The sequence below is a fragment of the Homalodisca vitripennis genome, chromosome 2, assembly GCF_021130785.1.
Source record: "Homalodisca vitripennis isolate AUS2020 chromosome 2, UT_GWSS_2.1, whole genome shotgun sequence".
Taxonomy (NCBI): Eukaryota; Metazoa; Arthropoda; class Insecta; order Hemiptera; family Cicadellidae; genus Homalodisca; species Homalodisca vitripennis.
In genome coordinates, this window is record NC_060208.1 from 150692803 (window position 1) to 150710690 (window position 17888).

Below are 17888 nucleotides of genomic sequence, written 5' to 3' on the forward strand. Positions count from 1 at the left end.
ATACAAATTAATTGTGAGAAAAATACTTGGATTCTAAGTGTTATTATTATTCATACACAATTAGCCATAAAATGAATTTAGATGACGCTCAAACAATGAGCACCACTAAACGTGCCTAGCGAGAGGCTTATATTGTGAAAATCAGAAATATACATCTCTCTGAGTGGTTAAGATATTTCGTATTTACTTAGTTTGTAAATCATGGCATATTTTTCATACTATTGGAGAGGGATTTCATAATACCTTTATGAAGTATATTTCTACATAAGAATTTTGGAATAAAATTAAAAGTACACTTTTTTGCTCAATATTTTTATAAAACAAATATATGACACTTTTGTACATTATGTACAAGCAATATTTACATGATAGAACAATATAACTGAATCTATACAACAAAATAAAAATATATAAAAAGTCATAAAAATTATACATACAGGAATTGTCATATTATTTGTCACAGAGATTTCAAATATATATTTAATAATTTAATTAATACACAGATCACTATTTACAAAATAACTAATAAAAACTCACTTGTGATTGAGTAACACTTAACTCAGTATTAGAGTATTATATTTTTAGATGTAATAACAAATTATATTAAAAGTATTTTTTAATTAAATTAATTTGATTTTTTAATTAATACTAAACAACTATGATAACACAATGATAAGATTTATCTGTAATTAATTTGAAACTATTTAGGTTTTCTGTGACCAGAACAAATTATGCAGATATAGTAGACATAATTCTTACATTTTATTGAAATTGAATTTAGCCTCTTCTCTTATCAATTGGGGAAGATAAGTACTGGAATAGCTTTAGAATAGATACACAGAGTATATAATATCATTGGTACTCATTTACTTATACGATTTCACTTTTTTAAACATCTTTGTCAAAAGGCTGATTAACATTACAATATTCATTTCAACACCTTTCATCACAAGCACTTATTCAAAATTAAAGCACAGCCTCGAATAGTCTGTCTCACACCTTCCAGATTGTACACTGAAGCCCTGATAAAAGAGGCATTTTGGTAACTAATGTTTGTGCTAGCTACGAAGTCTCGCTATGTCACACTGTCGTCTCCGTATTGTCAGGGGGTGGAGGAAGTGGTGGTGACTCATCCTCTCTCTTCTCCTTAAGTTTGGCTTCTAACAGTTGGCGACACTTGTCCTGACTCTTCTTAACAGGTGTCCGATTAGGACTGGATTTGCGACTATTGGAGTATGACTTGAGTAGCCTGGCCCTGCACACAAACCTGGGGTTACACAAGTAAACAGATTAGGACTGGATTTGCGACTGTTGGAGTATGACTTGAGTAGCCTGGCCCTGCACACAAACCTGGGGTTACACAAGTAAACAGATTAGGACTGGATTGGTGACTATTGGAGTATGACTTGAGTAGCCTGGCCCTGCACACAAACCTGGGGTTACACAAGTAAACAGATTAGGACTGGATTTGCGACTGTTGGAGTATGACTTGAGTAGCCTGGCCCTGCACACAAACCTGGGGTTACACAAGTAAACAGATTAGGACTGGATTTGCGACTGTTGGAGTGTGACTTGAGTAGCCTGGCCCTGCACACAAACCACGAGCTCCTCACGTGTGGAATTTAATGGGGTGATCAACCGAGGCGGAGAGAAAGAGTGGGGACAGAGCCGAGCAGAGCCGAGCAGAACCGATAAATCCCGAAAATTCCTGACAAACTCTGTACATGCGGCTGATAGCGACCTCAGTTCGGAACGGTTCTGATTTCTATTATCTTACGAATTAATGAGTCGTTTTATATACGAATTAATGAGTCGTTTTATATCCGAACATATGTGCAAAACATAGAAATTATATCGAATTAATTATATTAATATTGAACTTTCTTTATAACTCCAAAGACACTTTACAAAATGTGAGATGGTGCACAACGAATAAAATGTCATAATCTTTTTGTGCTATTGGAATATATTCAAATTAATAGGGCAAAAGCAACATATTATAATGTGGAGTCCTTAATTGGTAGTAAATAAATTAATAATTACACTACAAAATCTGTAATAAGAGTTATGTAATAGCTGTAATAAACTAAGGGTATTAAAAAAGATTAAAAAAGAAACTTTTGTGTGTGTGTGTGTGTGTGTGTGTGTGTGTGTGTGTGTGTGTGTGTAGGTGTAGTACACACACCACACCACTGCTACTGTCCGATGAGACGTTCTGAAAATTATTGATTGTTAGTTCTGAGCTATTTATAATTTTGGAGGGAAGACCAGTCCAATTTGGGATGAAACGGAAGTGACTGGATAGTTGATAAGTCAAGCCAGCGTTTCTACGCCAGGTGCAGAGTTGCAGTGTTGGTTGACTCATATCTCCTTTCTGTGGCATGTCCTTTGATATCTTATCGTATTTTCTTTTGAGAACTTTAGTATTTGAAACACTTTGTTAAGTATTCATATTTTAGTAACCTCAAATTATTACGATCAAATTTTAACTTATAGCAATAGCAATATATTTCTCTGTCTGTTTTATAGCTACGCCACTGAATGTAACGAGGTTACGTTGTTACATTAGACTTCCTTACGTCTTTTTGGGTCTTTCGATACTCCGTTGTATTGGTTTATTTGTATGTAGACAAGAGTAATTGCCTGCCATTAATTACGTTGTAAAATCAAGGTTTAATGAAATAAATTTGATTGCGCTGAGTCCTGCAGCATCCAGCTTTAAAAATGTAATATATATATATATATATATATATATATATATATATATGTTGTTGTACCAAATTACTGAAATGTGTTTAATTCAGAGTAAAAGCTAAAAACACAGTGGTACATTGTAAGAGGCTTGTCACATTGATTGCCTGCAATAATTAAATTGTGCTGCATCCTGCAACATCCAGCTTTGAAAATGTAATTTAAATATATGTATGCTGTACTAAACTACGGAAAGGGGTTTGAAAATACAGTGATACATTTTAATAGGTTTGCCAGGTGCTGAACTAAATTAAATTCAGATGAGTACAGAGCGAGAACGCGCGGACTGCCAATTCCACTATTCTAATACACGGGCTATCTGTAGTTGGCAGGAGGGGCCCCTCCATCCCCACTCTTTCTCTCCGCCTCGGTTGATCACCCCATTAAATTCCACACGTGAGGAGCTCGTCACACAAACCTGGGGTTACACAAGTCAACAGATTAGGACTGGATTGGCGACTATTGGAGTATGACTTGAGTAGCCTGGCCACACACTTAGCACTTAGCAACACATTTTTTTATTCATTTTTACTCATAAGATGGCTATTTTGCCCTTTCCCAGTCTATATTGAGTTAAGAACGATTTTTATAGAATTTGCTTGGGTGCATTACAAATTGTATTTCTGAATTGATCTTTAAATTTTGTTTCATTTATGTGTTGTAACCAAATATCAGTTATTAAGCACCCAATACTTAGTTTACACAATTTTACTAGTTATATGTTTTACTTTAAATGAATTGATTTACTAAGGAAAATCAATTACCTAACAGTCCATTACTTAAATTTTCATTTATTATTGGATTTAATAGTTCAACTATTACTAGCTTATTGTTGTTGATTGAATTTAGTACACAAATTCATTAACAATAAGAAAAATATATAATAATTCAATTATGTAAATTGACTAATTCTATGCTATAACCTCGCATTTGGTTTAAAACACATATAAGACAAAATTTAAACATAAATTTGGCTAACCAACATCTACTGCATCCAAACAAACTTCATACAAGTGTATAAGTTGTCAATAATGATCAGTTAATGTCAGCTATTAGTAGTGAAAATCAGTTGATTATTAAATTTGATACCAAATTGATCAGTGAGATCTAAAAATCATTCTTCAAACACTCAAATTGAAAGGAACCAAATAAATTCTAGACCTGGCTAAGTCACTTGTTAATTGGGATTACTTCTTTTTAAAGTGTTAGTTACAAGTTTAATATAAAATATTTCATATTATTACTTTTTTTAAATTAATATCATATAACAAAGCAGTTGTACTGCTAACCACATTATTAACACATTCGGTGCGGCGCGGTCACCGGTGACCGCCACGTGGCGCCACTGGGTAGCGGCGGGGTCGCCGGCGACCCCGCGCTCTACCGCTTGTTTACCGTTTCAGTGTGGTGTAGCCACTTGCTAGAGCGGGGTGAAACTACGCCGCAGTCAATGTGTTAATACCTCCACTTTGTGACAAACACATATATTACTTACGCATCAATGAGCTTGAGTAAAAGTCTGTGGAACACTTGGTATTCTTCATCGCCAAATTCACTTGGATCATGTCGGGCATGTTCATACAAGTCACAGAACTGATGCACCATCCGCTGTCCCATCCCATTGAGTGGTGCAGCCAGTGTTGTCAGCAAATAGGCCCGCAAGTTCTCTGTAGGATGGCGGTGAAGATACGGATCCTGTCTTGTTATTTCTTGCTCTAAAAAAACACATTAACTGGTAGAAAGTACTTTCAAGGTTATTAATATTTCCATGTAAAAATCTATCTATGTGCTTACTAATGACATCAGAACCACACATTTCCTTACTTTCTCAATGATATTCAATTACTACCAGTAAAGATACAAAACTGTACGAAAAGAATGTGCACAACTTTAAGTTGCGTTAAGTAATGTAATACTTCAGTTCTTCTAAGTTCTCTAAAATAATAAATAAGTTGAATCTACAAAATTTCTTTCTCTAAGTTATCAGTTCTAGGAGTATTGGTGTCCTGAAGATCATCAATTTATATGTGCTCATAAGTATAATGATACAGAAGTTAAACAAAACAAACAAATAATAAAATGTTTCATTTTTACAAAAAATCACATAATTAAAATAATCTAATGCAATAAAAAAAATTTTACTACAAATTTTAATATTAATTCGAACATGGGAATAAAAACAAATTTTTTTCAAAAAAAGTACGAGTGACTGCAGAATGCAGAAACTATTTCCAATTAGCTTCTATTGACAAGAATAAGTTTACATGTGAAAAGGGCTCCTTGATTATTGAAAGTAAAAATCAGCTGACAGTTTATATGGGCGAAACAGAGTCATCATAGGTAGGAACAGCTGGCTACTGGTTTCTTCCACCCAGTAAAAACATTTCTGTTCCACCAGCAAACATAATATTTAAACATTTCTCACCTCTATTGTACTTTCACCTATTTTACTTTAACCTTTATACATTAACCATTATACATTTTGTATCCTGTTATTATTGATATTTTTATGAAAATGTCATATTTATACTAAAAATCAAAGGAGCTATAAAAGATGTTGTTTACAGAAACATTAAAAATACAATGCTACAAAACTGTACTAGTTGTTTCAAGAAAATAAAAAATAATTGCCTAAGGTCTGGGATGTCCATACTGTTTCAAAGCTAATATATACAATAATTACACTTCTAGAATTTGATTGATATAGATAATTCATTTGTTAAACTAAACAATAATCATGAATAAATTATTTGTTAATTTTATTCCACATTTTAAAATTAATTTATGTTTTAAAATATTGGAATCTCTCTGAAAAATTAATTATTTCTGGGAGAGGCTTTTCCTGATTTTGCCGCATCACTTGCCATTAGTGATCAAACTCGAATCTTAGTTCAATATGATAGCAGCAAATTTTAAAACTGTTTGCTGAAAGTGCCATAAATTTATTTAGAACATCCATGACAATTACAACGAATAACATCTAAAGATTAAATTTTAGATATTTATGTAAAATATCTAAAATTTAATAATTATTAATTAATTATTAATAATAATTATTAATTAATTAATTTTTATTAATTAATTAATAATTATTAATTTTACACTCATAATAATTAATTATTATGAGTGTAAAACTACTCACCTAGTAGTTTTACATCATCCATGGCTTTCAGACGACAATAAAAGGGTGGCAAATGGTTATCAGGAGGCATGATATATTGAGAGTCATTTTCATTTATCATTCTTGGTTCATAAACAATTTTTGGTATAGCATCAATTCTACGGTGAATTTCCTTCTTCAAAGACTGCAAAATATACAGCAAGAGTGTAAAACATAACAGTATACATACTAATTATACAGACAGATCTAAATGAAGAAAAATAATATTAGTGACACGAAATCGGTTAATTACATATTTTAAAGAATTATATTTATCTCCTACATTAAAACCTGGTGTTATTACAATTGTATATGTTCTTTGCCCTTTATATATATTTAGCAGGCCCAAAAACAATTGGAAGAAAACTGAGCATTTTATTACCATATACTTTAAAGACAAGTCTCAGTTTTAGCAGTGGGGCTTGGAAATCTCAGAGGTAGGACCATTTTGGCCTTTGTGAACCCTTAGATGTCACTGAATACATCATAAATTAACATTCACTGTCTAGAGTGAATAAGACATAGCATTTACTAAGGAAGGCAAGGTAAACCTGCTTGTAGACATAGCATCAGTCTTTTGTATGATAAAAACCTACAAGAATCTACAAGAGTATTTAACTTGAGTCAAGAATTATGAGATGACAAAACAAACAGTGTGTACATTGATGTATACCTAATTAATAGAATCCTGATTTGTATTTGGTGTTTATAGGACTCCAAAAATCAGCATAAGCAGGAAATTTGGGAACTTTAAACCACCTTCAAAAAGTAAACTGCCTTTATTTGGAGGCAGATTTCAGTATTACAAAACTGTTTTACGACTCATCAAATAACTATAATTATATCCAAATTTAGACAACTATGTAATTTAAAACTATATTAACTATGAAACAAGACAGGTTAGAACAAAAACATATTATATTAGTCAAGAAATATATAAAGTTTAAACATCTTTTGTAAGTTCTATTCCACCCTTAATGGTGGAAGGGAAGACATTGTACTCCTAGGGTTCAACGTGCGAGAAAGCTTTTTTTGTTGCTTCTAACCATACGCATAGTAGGTAACTGTAACACTGTTGTTTTACAGTCTTTCGTGTTGACAGCAGCTTGCGTTACGATTTAGATGGTTCACTAGTTTTCAAAACCTTATGTATATAATGCCACGTCTGGAACCTTTAAGTTCACTCACTAGGAGCAAATGGGCCTGTTTCCTATTGCGAAAAATATAATGACATTTTCTCGGATTACAACAAACCTAAATCACAATTGCCTCCGTATGAGGATTGAATTTAAATAGTTTTTTTTTAAAGAAGAGCGTAATTTATATAAAAGAGTGTAAGAGTTGAAAATACCAATAAATGAATCTAGATTAGCCTATAATTAGTAAGAATTCATAATAAATATACAGTTATAATGATACAGAAATTATAGTTTTAAAACACTATAAAACTTTAAAAGTATTATAAAAATAGTATTTTACATGAGAAATAATTTCAACGTGCCTAAGGAAATTTAGCTCAGTATCAATTGTGACTCTTAGTACTTTTACGCTTGCATAATACCTTTCCTTAGACTGTATATATAATTGTATATATTCTTGTTCCTTATGACATTCTGAATGAAATATCTACATCAGATACTAAAAAATACTTGTAATAAGTGTATTTTTGTATGTATTAACAATTGTAAGAAATGTTCAAATAGAAAAATGATTTTGTATAAGTGTCAATAACTTAGGTTTAAGTATTTAAACAAATTTCAAAATAACACAACATATCACAAAATAAACAAAAAATAATATATAATATGTAAATCTTAGATATTACAATATTTCAATCACCTATATACATTTTTGGATACGGTTAGAAACATTAGGTTCAAGCACTGAGTTTGTAAGTTCTGATTATGAATGAATATTTTATGGAATTTTGTAAACTGAACAATTACAAATGTCCGGAAAATCCTGTTTCTTTTACAATCCTTCCATTGTCAAAATCAAACTTAAAACAAATAAAACTGCAGTTACTTTTTTAAATAAATACATTATATTTATTCTTGTTCTACATGAAATTGTGCATAAGAGAGGCACTTTAGATGTTTGGTATTATGCAATTAATACTTATTAGAAATACTAATCTGAAACATTTTTTATTTTTTAGTTGAATAAAATTTACTATATATAACAAATAGGCATACATAATATATTTTTAATCAGATATCTGTAGCTGGACATCAATCAATAAAATAAAATATATTTATTTTTAGGCTATAAGTACTTATGCAAAATGAGAATTAACATTTCCTTTTCATGTTTTCTAACAACACCAGCTGTTTGTAATCAGAAAAACACGGCAGATACTAAGTGTGTTCAGATTTATTTCTCTATGTGAAATAAGTGCCAAAGTTCAAATGTGGGCCTAATATGCTCAAGATCTATTCAACTGTCACTTATGCCCAACTGGGAATCAGAATTGCTATATAAATAAGGTAATGTTCAATCTTTTCAGTCAAGCCATAATATATAGAGCAGTGAACTCCTGCTAACATTTGTGTGAAGATTGGGATGGTGGAGTCAATAAAAGAACCAGAATCCAGTGAAAGTGGGGGAAGACCACCAACAAGGAATCGATAAGTGCATCCAATAAAGGAACATCCTCTGGACAGTTATCCTGCAGAGGAAGCCCAGGAAATGGGAGTCCAAAGGATAGCCAATCATCAATCGAAGAGAAGTCTGCTGCAGTGGTGATAATGCAGGTGCAGAGGATTGAAATCCTCACTACAGCAGCATTGATCTCAATGTTTTCATATACTATATAATATACAATTCTCATTCAAAAAATTAATAATTAGTTCTTTTATAATTTACCACCTTTTCCTGGTTTAGACATTTTACATGCATGGACCATTTCTTTTATCCTTAGTTAATTTTTGGCACAATTTATATAGCTTTCTCTTGTCATGCACTTCAGGAGCATGCCATGTTAGAACAAATTCCTGATCATAAAGTCTTACAACTGTTCTCCATTGTATATTAAACATATTTTGTAGTATATTATAGACATCATATGCAAACCCTCTTTGAATGCCATTCTGAGCATTTCTCACAGCATTCCTCTGAACAAGTAATCAGAGCCATTTCTTATTACTTAATATCTGTGGATTGGAGTCTCTAAGTTTGAAATTAAAAACATTTCTTTGATAGAATAATGTAATATGAATGAAGATGTAGATAAACAGGGCGTTCATAAACTTTGTGGCTGATAGTACTCATAACTTCCAACATAGTTTCATATAAATAAGGGTAGAGAAATGTCTCGTTGAGTCACTGGATGCCATTTTGTATTTTTGATAAAATTATTATCTATAAAAATAGTTAAGCTAAAAAAACCAAATTTGGCACATAGATTTGAATACAGTATATAAGAGGAAAAAATTATGTTATTTTCTTAAATATTAACAAAATGGCACCCGTTGAAAATATTTAAAGTCAAATAACAAAACAACCAGTATAGTTACGGAAAGTTTACTTGACAACAATTATTTTAACAATTTCATTACAATTCCAACGGTATTTGATTCATTGAAATCCAAATGCATAAGCGAGTGTGACCAATTTAAAAATACGCTTGCACAGACTGGAAGCAGCAAACATTTTGTCTTTTGATAGGCATCAGCTGTATTACATCAGTTATAAACAATATACAAGATGCCAAATATTTTGAAATTTTTTTTAACAATTCCAACAGTACTTTTTTCAACAAAATCTATCAACGCATAAGCAAGCATGACCACTTTAAAGATACGCTTGTACAAGCCAGGAGCAACAAACAACTGATACCTCTCATGATTGGCGCTCCTGACCTTAATTAAAAAATTGAATAGTCAAAGTCAAAGATTCTTTATTTACATATACTTAAAGTACAGCAATGGCGTCAATTCTTAATATCTAAATATCTAAAAATAGTCATGTGTTGTAAAATGTTTTAGAAAAGATTATCAAATCGGTTCAACACATAAATTGAAACAAGTTGTCAATAGTTACATACAAAGCAAGTAGCATACAATGTTTTTGCCTGACATTGTCATGAGGTTAATGAATAAAAAGGTCTATATTTCTAAAAGATAAAAACTGCAAGAATATTAAAAGTTACTTAAATATATAGTTAATATTTAGAGTTTAAAAAATCCAAATTTAGAAAGTTGTAATCAAAATTTGAATGAAAATCTGAATTTTGTTAAATATCTTGATTGTCTATGTATTCATTCAGGGTGTAGAAAGGTCTAGTTGTTAGCCAGTTGTTCAATGACGTTTTTAACTTCTTTCCTGAGAGAGTCTTCATGTGTGCTGGTAGTAGGTTGTAGAGCTTCTTGCCCATGTAGGAGGGTTTCTTCTCATACAGTGTGAGGTGATGTGCCGCCATAGTGTAGTTTGCAGCATGACGAGTGTAGTAGTCATGCTGGTCAGCTACACGTGGCAGGTTCTTGCCGTCAACATATAGTATGACCTCCTGGATATAAAGAGCAATCACTGTCTTAATTTTAAGCTCCTTGAATGCTTCTCTACAGGAGTCTCTTGGGCCAAGTCCATTTATAACCCTTATGGCTTTTTTCTGGAGTCTTAGAATTCTTGACAAGTTCTGTTGAGCAGTTCCGCCCCAGACAGATATGCCATACCGAAGGTAGGATTCGAAAACAGCAAAGTACGTTGTTCTAGCTGTAGCTGAGTTGCTAATGGCTTTAGTCTGTTTTAGGACATAAAGGCTGGTGTTGAGTTTGCTGCATAGTGTGTCTACATGTTGTGTCCAGGATACATTTTCGTCTATAGTTACTCCAAGAAATTTGGTCTTTTGCTTCATGTCAACGTCTGGCAGGGCTGGCACCTGGTCTCGCTTCCTACCAAAAGCTAGCTGGTTTGTTTTGGACATGTTTACTACCAGGTCGTTAGCATGACAGTACTGGTATGCTGTGTGCAGGGATATGAATGACTTTACAGCTAGCTGGTCGGTTGAGTTTTCTGAGGAGAGCAGGGTGGTGTCGTCAGCATACATTAGTGTATTACACAGTCCATTGAGGTATTGAGGCATGTCATTTGTGAACAGTATGAATATCATGGGGCCAAGGACGGAGGCTTGTGGGACCCCTCTCTTTACTGGAAGAGGCTTTGATCTCACACTGTAAATTTTATCACCTTCTGCATGTTTAACTTCCACCAACTGCCTTCGTTCTTCCATGTAGCTCCTAAACCAGTTTATAGCGGACCCTTTTATTCCAAGGTTGTCAAGTTTTTTAAAAATTAGATTGTGCCCAAGGCAGTCAAATGCTTTACTAAAGTCAAGCATGATGCTAGTGACTAGCTGTCCCGACTCCAGGTGGTCTATAATAAACTCCACTAGCTCGATAATTGCAGTGGTGGTTGATCGTCCTTTTAGAAAGCCATGTTGACTTGCAGAAAGTAACTTCTCTTGCTCACAATGATTCAATAGTCTTCTCAGCACAACCTGCTCAATTACTTTAGAAAAAGTAGGAATGAGCGAGATTGGCCTGTAGTTACTTGGATCCATTGGGCTTCCACTTTTAAGCTTAGGGTAGATCTTTGCAAGCTTTAAAGAGAGCGGGAATTGGCCTGTTCTTAGTGACATATTTGTAATATAGACTAGTAGAGGTGAAAGTGAGTTGGAACATTGTTTTACTAGTTTTGATGAGATGCCATCGACTCCTGCTGAGGTTTTGGGCTTGAAGCTTTTGAGTATTTCATGTATTTCTTTTTTGTCTGTAGGTTTTAGGTGTGTGAGATAGTGATTTATTTGTTTGTGATGGATGGTGTTTGTACTCTTGTTGTACTGATTATTTATTGCTAGTGTGGTGTCTGCTACGTTAGTGAAAAATTTATTTAAATGTTCTGCAATTTCATTTGGATTGTTTGTTTCCTTGCCGTCAATCTCCATCTTCAATTTTGTTGGCTTCTGTACGCCTTTATTTCTCTGAGAGTTTATGACTTGCCAAGCAGCTTTAGACTTGTTCCCTGCGTTATTAATATATTCAGCAGATGCTTGTTTCCTGAGCATTTTGAGATGGAGGTCATAGTCTTTTTTTGCTTTTGATGCTGCTGCCTTATCTTTGGTAGAGCCTGTGAGTCAATGCTTGTCAAGGCATTTAAGATAAGTTGCTTTGAGGCTGAGTGATTCCTTATCTATAAAAGTTTTGAGCTTTTTGCTTTTTTTATGCCTTGTCCTTTTTACCGGACAGGCATAGTCCATTGCCATTGTTATTGTTGTAAGGAAGCTGTTGTAAGCATTATCAACATTGTCAGCCATGTATACACCATTCCAGTCTTCATTTTCCAGTACAGCTCTTAATGTGTCGATGTTATCTTTATTAAGCTGTCTCCGTGTAAAGCTGGTGTAAGAGGTGATAGTTTTCTTAAATTGTGCTGTGGTTAACTGGGCTGTGTGGTCAGATATGCCTGCTTCTATTATTGATGTTGTGAGATTTTCCAGGTTGAGGTTTGTGCAGACACAGTCAATTGAGGAGACGGTTAATGGAGTATTCTTGTGGGAGGGAGTTTCATTCTTGTTAAGTTGTGCCTATTCAATCTTTCATTTAAACTGCGGGTATCCCTGTCATGAGGCTTTAGGGTGTCCACATTAATATCTCCCATTATTATTAGAGAGTAGTTCTCTGCCTTAGTATCTTCTAGAACATCGGAAATGATATCTAGGGCTTCGTCAAGTTTTTCACCAGGTGCCCTGTATATGCCTATAACATAGAGATGTTTTTTTCCGTGTGACACTTTTACCATAGCCATTTCACAGGTGAACTCCTTACAGTGGTGTGCAATGTTTATGGCTTCGGTGGTTCCATCACAGTCATCTACTACGTAAACGGCCACCCCACCCTTCCGTCGGAGCTCACGGCTGAAGTAATTTTTCAGGATATATCCAGGAATTCTTGTATTTCTTAGTAATTCATCCTTCAGACCATGTTCAGTAAGTATTACTATATCTGGCTTAGTGCACTCAAGGAAGTGGATAATACGGTTTATCTTGTTTTTTACTTCCTGGCAGTTTTGATGGAGGATTGTTATTACTTTTTTTATTGTTTGCTTTGGTTTGTTCCTAATGCCTGAAATATGTTCACTTTTTGTTGTTTGTTCCGGAAGTCCTGTGTTCTTATTACTGTATTTGTAAATATTTTTGTTTTGTATGTCTTCTTGGTTGTTTTCCTCCGGTGACTTCCTAAAAAATAGCTGCTGTGGTGCTGTGCTGGTGACAATGTTTTGTTAGATATTTTTGGAGTGTTATGGCTTATGCTGTGGTTTGATATTGTTGTGTATTGGTAGGTGTTCACATCTTTAACAGGGTGTATTTCTGCTTCTGAATATTAATAATAATTTTAAAAAGTAACAAACAAAACAGTATAACGTTAACTATTTACTATTAAACATTATTATCTTTTACTATTTTAAAGGATAAACATGTCTGATAGCTGGTGACACAGATAACACATGTACATCACCGTTGTACTTGTGTCCATTACTCAAAAACCGGTAAATCTTAAGATCAGCGACTACCGCTCCGATGCCGTAATTTTTTGCATTCTAACACAAGTTAACGTAATTTCACCGAAAAAAATAGTCCCGATTATCGCCATAGCCGTTTTACCCCCCAAAAAAATTAGAAAAAAATCAAATTAAAAAAAACCTGACTGACAGTGCATTTATTCGTTTTTTGGTCTTATTAGTTCGTAGGGCAGTAGTCCAATTACTACTTCTAGTATAAACTCGTCTTATATTATCAGTGATAAACGCGCGCCACTTATCTTTTGCCTGTAATGAAACCTGCGTTAGTTCTATCTGAGTTTTGTGTGTGTAAGCAGTCATGGCGTGATCTGGGCTTGGACTTTGCAAGCTCGAGTTAATTTTTTTCTAAAAGAGCAAGCAGCGCAAAGCACTGCGCAGCGGGCAAGCATCGTGTGATCTGAGTTTTGAATAGGCAAGCTAGGGTCTTTTTAACGTGTGACAAGAACCATCGCACGCCATGTTAATAACTTCACTAATTATTCCTTGTCCATGTGAGTTTGTTTGTTTACGTCTGGCGGTCAATCGAAGCCGTCCTATAGGTCACGTGATCCGCCCGGCCAATCGGAAACTTTCCTGTTTGTCACGTAACTACTGTCAATTCATCAAAACGACCATGGTCGGCCATTGTTTTTAGTTTGATAGCCGAAAAAAAACTGGTTTATATATGTTTGCGATAAACGGGACTATTTTTTTCGGTGAAATTACGTTAACCTGTGTTAGTATACAAAAAATTACGGCGATTGGAGCGGTAGTCGCTGATCTTAAGATTTACCCAAAACCCATAAAAATTACTTTAATGTTTTTTTGGTGTTATCCAGACCAATATGTTTAGAACAGTTTTCCTGACTGGGGACTTAAAAAAGTACATTATTACAAAAAAAACTTTATTTCACTTACTTTGAAAATTACAAGTCATTATAGCGATCGGTTCTTGCTTTCTGCCTGACAAAAAGAAGCAATATCAGATAGAAGTAGGCCACTCTGCCCCTATCTACTTCTTATAATTAGCTTTAGCGATATAAGTAGGTTTAGATTAGGTTATCATAAATATGTTACTACCTAGCCATACCAAAGTTAAAGATATCCTTTACGAACACTCACATGAATTTGAGTACCATCTCATGGGATTTGTCTTCGTTCACCAGAAGTACGGAGACCACAGAAACCAGCACTGATAGCCAGGGGCATTTCCAATCGGTACTTTCCCAACCTCAGATTACATCCCAGATCATCCAACTTTTCTGATCTAATTGGACGATCTGGCTTGTGATTTGAGGTCGGGAAAGCCTGACTTCATAGCTATCAGCGGTGCCACACCACACTTCTGGTGAAAAAGGAAAATATTTCTCTAAATTGCTAAATTCAAGCTCAAATCATGTTCGAGCACTTATGTCGATTTAAATTTTTTATATCTATAACACGTACTTATAGCCAAATAACAAGTAGTAGATAGGGACAGAGGGGCCTTCCGCCGACATCGCTTCCTTTTGGGAAGCAGAAAACAAGAACTGATACTTCATAATGACATATAAATTTCACAGTAAGAAAAACCAGTTAAAAAGTAGTAGCCTCCAGATAATACAAAGAACCTGTTTTTACTTTACAAAGAGCTGGAAATAATTATAGGCTAGTTAGAATGTTATTGTATTCACTAATCAATATTTTGATATACTGCTTCGATTGTGGTAAGTTGTGGCCACTTACTATACTGCAGCCAAGATACTTAAACAGTGATAACATTATAATATAGAACTACCTTTCACCTAGTTAAAGATTAAAAAGTACTTAGCCTATTACATTTTACGAACTTATTTTATTACCTTCTTAGCTCCATGGCCAATTGGTACATGAGGGCCTCTGCGAGATCTGAGAGCAAACCTCATTATTTGCCTTTTTGCAAAAATAAACAGCATAATTAGTATTAAAATCCCAATTGATACAATAATTACCACTGTTACTCCAGTCAGTTCCTGAGTCATTTTTTCAGTTTAGAATTCAGTCCTTTATAATAGCCAAAATCTATTATACATATTAGTCTCTTGCTGTTATAACCACCTTCCTGTTGAGTGTAGTATAAAAAGAACAATAATAACGGTAACCTAAAAATATGAGTATGATTATGGCGATTTTTTAACTTTAAGTTGGACCAAACTGCATACACAGTGAATTTAAAAAAAGGCAAACTGTTAACCAATAAATACATCCAATTTTAAGTTCTCACGATAATCAGACTGCTATGTTTACTGTTGCAATGCAGACAACTCTAGCAAAATATAAAAACAGTTGTAGGGCGTCTGTCAACCAGCATTATGAATTTTTGCTCCATAGGCAAGCTACAAATGTACAATTGAGTAGCCCAATAGCAAAATCAGCCGTATCCATCTCAAATTATTTAGAGTTATTTAGCAAAAACTGTTATTTATATTTATATAACTGTTGGTGATTTTTATATAAAATTTTGTCAAAAAAACATATTAAATTCATGTATTTTTCTGGTAAAAGCTGTATAGCATTATTTCACAGTCCCCTAATGCACGATGTTATAAAAATATTCAGGACCTCCGCACACGGTTTAAGTGTATTAAGATGAACAGATTAGATATAGTCAACATATGCAGATTAAGAATAGGCCATGCATTTACCAATAAGACACTATTTGAAAAACAACTTTATTTTACCCTAATTTGCTTAGAATGCACACAAGGAGTAGAAAAAAACAATAGGATATTTAATTGATATTTAATTATACTATGTCCTCATTATGAATATTTTAGAAGCAATTGCTTCAAGATAACTTTAAAGAAATTAAATCGATATATTACAGGTGCATTTTATCAATTTTGCTATCAATTGCGATAAAATCACAGGACTTTTAAATTTACTTTGAAATTAATAAAGTTTTATGAATGATAAATAGAACCATATAGGAACGGATACGTGAAATACGTTAAAAAACATGTATGTTGTCATTGATGGGTTTCTTCAGTCCGTGGCCCCTACCACATTTCGGGTTGTTAGGAAAATATGACGGTCGAAGAGTCCTACCCAGACAAGAAGATATTCTTTATCCTGACTTCACACTTTCCATGCCACTCATTCTTAGAATCTTCAATATTTGACTAATGTTACTCTGATAGGATACATTTTATAAGAAAATGTTATACGTTCGTTTTAACAATTATGCGAGAAGTCAGACCTTTTCATATGTTGCATCTTGTACTGTATAGAAGCAACCACATGGCAGTGCACATCGCGACTTCGTGATGTCATCAAGAGTCTTTATAAGTAAACCGGAAAAAAGATTTGCTTGATGAGTGTTAGGGTTAGGTTAGGTGGAATTCAATTCAATACATAACCTTACAAAGTACGGCCCGGTGTTGTTTTAGGTAATATTACTAAAAATATTATCATTGTCAAGGTTAACTCTTTCCTGTGAAGACTAATACAGATTCTTATTCTATTCTCTAATGCTAGCGTTTTAACGGGTATCAATAAATTAATTACTGTCAACAAAGTCTCCAAGCCACTGTTTTGTTTTTGTAGGTTAGATAGAGTTTCATTAACATTTGCAGCAATAACTCTGCTATATTTAGAGAACTTTAACTTTACAACCAACGGTTGAAAACCAATAATATCAAACATTAATTTTCTATTTGTGAACATAATCATTTAAATTTAATCTAGATGAGTAGAGTATGATAAAGGGATCCAGTTTTTACATCGATTAGTACAATGGATACAATTCATTTATCAATAACACGTTTATATAAATTATATCAAAATTACTCTAGTTATAATAATGATCATAATTTTAAATTAATAATTAATATAATGCATAAAATGATAATCTTATAAATGGTAAATGAGCTCTAATGATCAAACAAATAATTAAACTGGAAATAGAAAAACTCATAAATAATAGTGAAATGATAACAACATAAAAACATTTATAATATTGCGAAATATGCATAATTATTTGTATGTTTTCTCCTGAGTAGCAATGATTAACCGCTTTCAAGAAGTTGATGAAGCATCTTCTTTAGAAAACCGTACTTCTCTTCTGTACAAATACTCATAGACGTGATCTAAACGCAGGTCGTCTGATACACCAATTTTTAAACTTCGTTGTACTGTCCTCCATGGGCTTTCGACTGTCTATTACAATCTATAAAAAAAAATGTGTTTATTAAATGAAAAAGTGTTTATAGTTAATACAAGTTAGTTATTAAAAAAAATCGGTACTTTGGGATTATACCGACCACACTAGTATGAAGAACACAAAAATAGAAATTTATAGAAACAAACATGATAGAACGAAAAAAACAACTCTTCAATTACAAAATTACAAACTTACAAGCATTTCCAGGTATTGTGATCGTTAGTGTTGTCGCTGTTATCT

The 17888-nt window shown here is 33.4% G+C and overlaps 2 protein-coding genes across 5 annotated transcripts in view; one reads left to right on the forward strand and one right to left on the reverse strand.

The window, feature by feature from the left end:
• Positions 1–296: 296 nt before the first annotated feature.
• LOC124354897 (protein C1orf43 homolog) lies at positions 297–15798 on the reverse strand. Of its 3 annotated transcripts, none has more exons than XM_046805690.1 (4): positions 15310–15793; positions 5894–6056; positions 4247–4466; positions 297–1267 (listed from the first exon to the last, which is right to left on the reverse strand). In XM_046805690.1, the coding sequence occupies exons 1-4, from the start codon at positions 15466–15468 to the stop codon at positions 1081–1083; spliced, it is 729 nt and encodes a 242-aa protein (XP_046661646.1). In that variant the 5' UTR covers positions 15469–15793; the 3' UTR covers positions 297–1080. The 3 variants fall into 3 exon arrangements, with proteins under 3 accessions (XP_046661646.1, XP_046661647.1, XP_046661649.1); XM_046805691.1 differs by having other exon boundaries at positions 297–1255; positions 15310–15789; XM_046805693.1 differs by lacking the exon at positions 297–1267 and adding an exon at positions 1313–1516 and having other exon boundaries at positions 15310–15798.
• Positions 15799–16721: 923 nt separating this feature from the next.
• The window catches only part of LOC124354898, a 76559-nt gene continuing 75392 nt past the window's right edge, over positions 16722–17888 (forward strand). The window contains exon 1 of one of the 2 annotated variants that reach the window (XR_006921723.1): positions 16722–16875. The gene's annotated coding sequence lies outside the window, so the exon portion shown is untranslated. The remainder of the gene's footprint in view (positions 16876–17888) is intronic. The other variant, XM_046805694.1, reaches the window with a different exon arrangement.

Bases quoted from the DNA above. Each gene is read 5' to 3' on its own strand.
- LOC124354897 (XM_046805690.1), bottom strand. From the start codon at position 15,468: ATGACTCAGGAACTGACTGGAGTAACAGTGGTAATTATTGTATCAATT. The intron at 6,057-15,309 runs GTAATAAAATAA...TATATTTTGCAG, and splicing joins TTGGCCATGGAGCTAAGAAG to TCTTTGAAGAAGGAAATTCA. The intron at 4,467-5,893 runs GTGAGTAGTTTT...GTGTTTTTTTAG, and splicing joins GGATGATGTAAAACTACTAG to AGCAAGAAATAACAAGACAG.